We start from the raw sequence: 2,569 nt of genomic DNA, 5'->3' as shown, positions 1-2,569 counted from the left end.
GCGGTGAGGCGGCGGCGAGGGGGCGGCGGGTGACGGGGAAAGGGAGCAGCGGGCGACGAGAGGTAGGAGGTGCTCGCCCGGGCGAAAGTCGCCTTCCCGACGGTCCCCCTTGGCGCGCTAGGGGCAAGGCCTGAGGGCGGGCGGGCGGGTCTGTGGCGGGCGCGGGCGGGGGGGGGGGGATAAACGCTGCGCCGCCCCCGCACCAGCGACACCGGCCGCGGCTCGCCTCCACGCGCCGGCTCGGAAGAGGGGCTGTCGGCGGCGCAGCAGAGCGGCTCGCCTCGGCGCTCGAGCCGCCAACAGCCCCACTCCTCGACGTGACGGCCGTTCCCAGGGCCGTCCGGTGCGCGCCTGACCCACGCCCCCTCTCGCACCCCTCCGACCCCCCCTGCGCGGCGCACCTATCCGCTGTGCGCCGGCTCGAGCGCCTATCGCCAAATCGCGACGTTTGAGCGCAGCGCACGCGTCCCACACGTCACGCGCGCGCAGGAGAGCTTGCGGCGGTGCTGTAGCGTGTACTCGCCGAGGGCATCGCGCCGAAAACCCCGCGCGTTCCGCCCCAGCAGAGGCTGCAGCCGATGCGACAAAAACACCACTGTAAAACGGTGAGTACTTGGGGTTGAGTGGGCTTGCTTGCTCCCTAAGCCGGGAGCAAAAATGCAAGAAACCTAGCTTAATCGGGAAGTCGGTGCTAGCGGAGACTAGCGGAGCCGGAGCCCCGTTTCCGCACTGCTGCGCGGCGCACGGTGCCTCCGGGGGCCCCCGCCTCCCCCCAGAGATCACGATCCCGGCGTGAACACGACTAACTGACGGATCCGCTCCTGACAATTGTACGCACCGCACTGCGGCGCGTGCGACTGTCTTTGTTTGAAGTAAAAAGTCGGATCAGAGCGGCGTCGGCGGGGAAAACTCCGACGCCGAAAGTACACGTCGAGTCGCGTGTGTGCAGTAGAGGGTGCGCAGCGTCCTAATCTAAAATCTGAGGATTCAGGATTCAGGCATCGCTGCAGTGAGGTCAAAGTGAGTTTATGGATGTGTGAGAACGGTACGGGACACGAGGAGTCACGCGGACCGACTCGTCGGTGACTCTGCTGCACGCCGTTTCAGAATTTTTCTCAGCGTGAGCGAGACGTGGAAGAGTGCCACCGTCGGGTAGGACGGGTCGGCCCGGAGTATCAGAGTAGCCGTCGTGGTCGCGGCGAGCAGCACCGGCTGCTCCGGCGCTGCGTCGGCACCAGGGGAGCATGTCCACCGCCACTTCGCGGTCGCAGCGCTGTTGTCGCCCGAAACGCCGCTATGTACCTTTTCGGGCAAACCATCGAGCTGCATGTCGATTTCGACGCGACGGGCGCATGGAGGCATCACGTCTCCATGCGCCCGTCAAGTCGGAGCCAGTCTGCGGCGACCACAGCGCTTGCAGGAGGTACATGCGAGCTTTTCAGAGTCATCTTCGGTCGTTGGGTGAGACTGAGAGGGGGTGCAGCTTCGCCTGAAAAACAAGAACACGCACACACACACGCTCCGATCAGGGCCATGAAGGAGAGGGACAGGTTCCACACAGGCACGAGCAGGATTTTGGACAGTGTGCTGTGAGAGAGGCTTGTGCACTTGGAGCACTTGGAGTGCAGTCAGCAAGCAAGCACATAAGGGAAAGAATTCTTTTCCTACCAAGTGCAGTTGGGGTGACTCCTCGCTGGCTCGCTGCTGCAGCAACCGTCTGCCACCACCAGAAAACTCATGGATCCGTTCACCCTAACGATCGCGGTCGAGCACAACTTTGATGTCTTTTACTCCATTTTGCAGTTCCTGCTGCCCCACCGGCCCGAGCGCTCACGCGAGCTCTGGCGCAACGGTGCGGCGGCCTGCTCACGCGCAGACGGGTGAGTTCCCCATCACGCGTTGGCTGCTAATTCTAGGCGGGCAGCCGGCGGAGATCGACACCGCCGCCTGCCTCGAGGCGCTCCGCTGCTGCAACAAGCGCTGGAGGGCCTTTTTCGCGGAGGTGCTGCCCGACGGCCACTTTTTGTGGAGGCAGCTTCTGAAGCAGCTGCACATCGGGCGGCACGGGCCGGCGCTGGTGCGCTTCGCGGACCTGGTCAACGCGCACACGGAGAACATAAACTACAAGGAGCGCTTCTGGCTCGCCCTCAAGAAGCCGTACGAGTATGTCACGAAACCGCTGGTGCTCTCCATGTTCCGGCTGCTCGCCCGGCGGGCGGAGGAGGCGCTTCGCGACGGCGTCCCCTTCTCGAAGAAGTTCGACAATGAGGCGGATCCGCACCAACCCGCCCCACCCCCTCCCCACCCCCTCCCCACCCCCTCCCCACCCCCTCCCCACCCCCTCCCCACCCCCTCCCCACCCCCTCCCTGCTCCCTCCCTGCCCCCCTCCCCGCGCGCGCGCAGGCGCGCGGGTGCTCCCACGCCCTCGTCTGGACTCTGCAGAGCAGCGCCGGCCCACGCGGCCAAGAGACGCGTGCGGAGCTGCTGATCGAGTTCGAGGAAGCTCCCCCCCCCCCCAACCACCACCACCACCACCGCACACGCACGCACGCACACACACACACACAC

General features: G+C 65.7%; 1 protein-coding gene across 1 annotated transcript in view; it reads left to right on the top strand.

Annotated features, from left to right (window-relative positions):
- Window positions 1-1,689: 1,689 nt before the first annotated feature.
- Window positions 1,690-2,569, top strand: part of EMIHUDRAFT_457577 (hypothetical protein) — a 1,911-nt gene continuing 1,031 nt past the window's right edge. Inside the window, exons 1-3 of the mRNA XM_005777729.1 lie at window positions 1,690-1,852; window positions 1,917-2,269; window positions 2,405-2,501. Of these exons, the coding sequence (XP_005777786.1) occupies window positions 1,738-1,852; window positions 1,917-2,269; window positions 2,405-2,501 (565 nt within the window). The 5' untranslated portion in view covers window positions 1,690-1,737. The remainder of the gene's footprint in view (window positions 1,853-1,916; window positions 2,270-2,404; window positions 2,502-2,569) is intronic.

This window comes from Emiliania huxleyi, assembly GCF_000372725.1.
Source record: "Emiliania huxleyi CCMP1516 unplaced genomic scaffold EMIHUscaffold_257, whole genome shotgun sequence".
NCBI classification, from domain to species: domain Eukaryota; phylum Haptophyta; order Isochrysidales; family Noelaerhabdaceae; genus Emiliania; species Emiliania huxleyi.
This window is presented reverse-complemented; position numbering and strand designations above follow the sequence as displayed.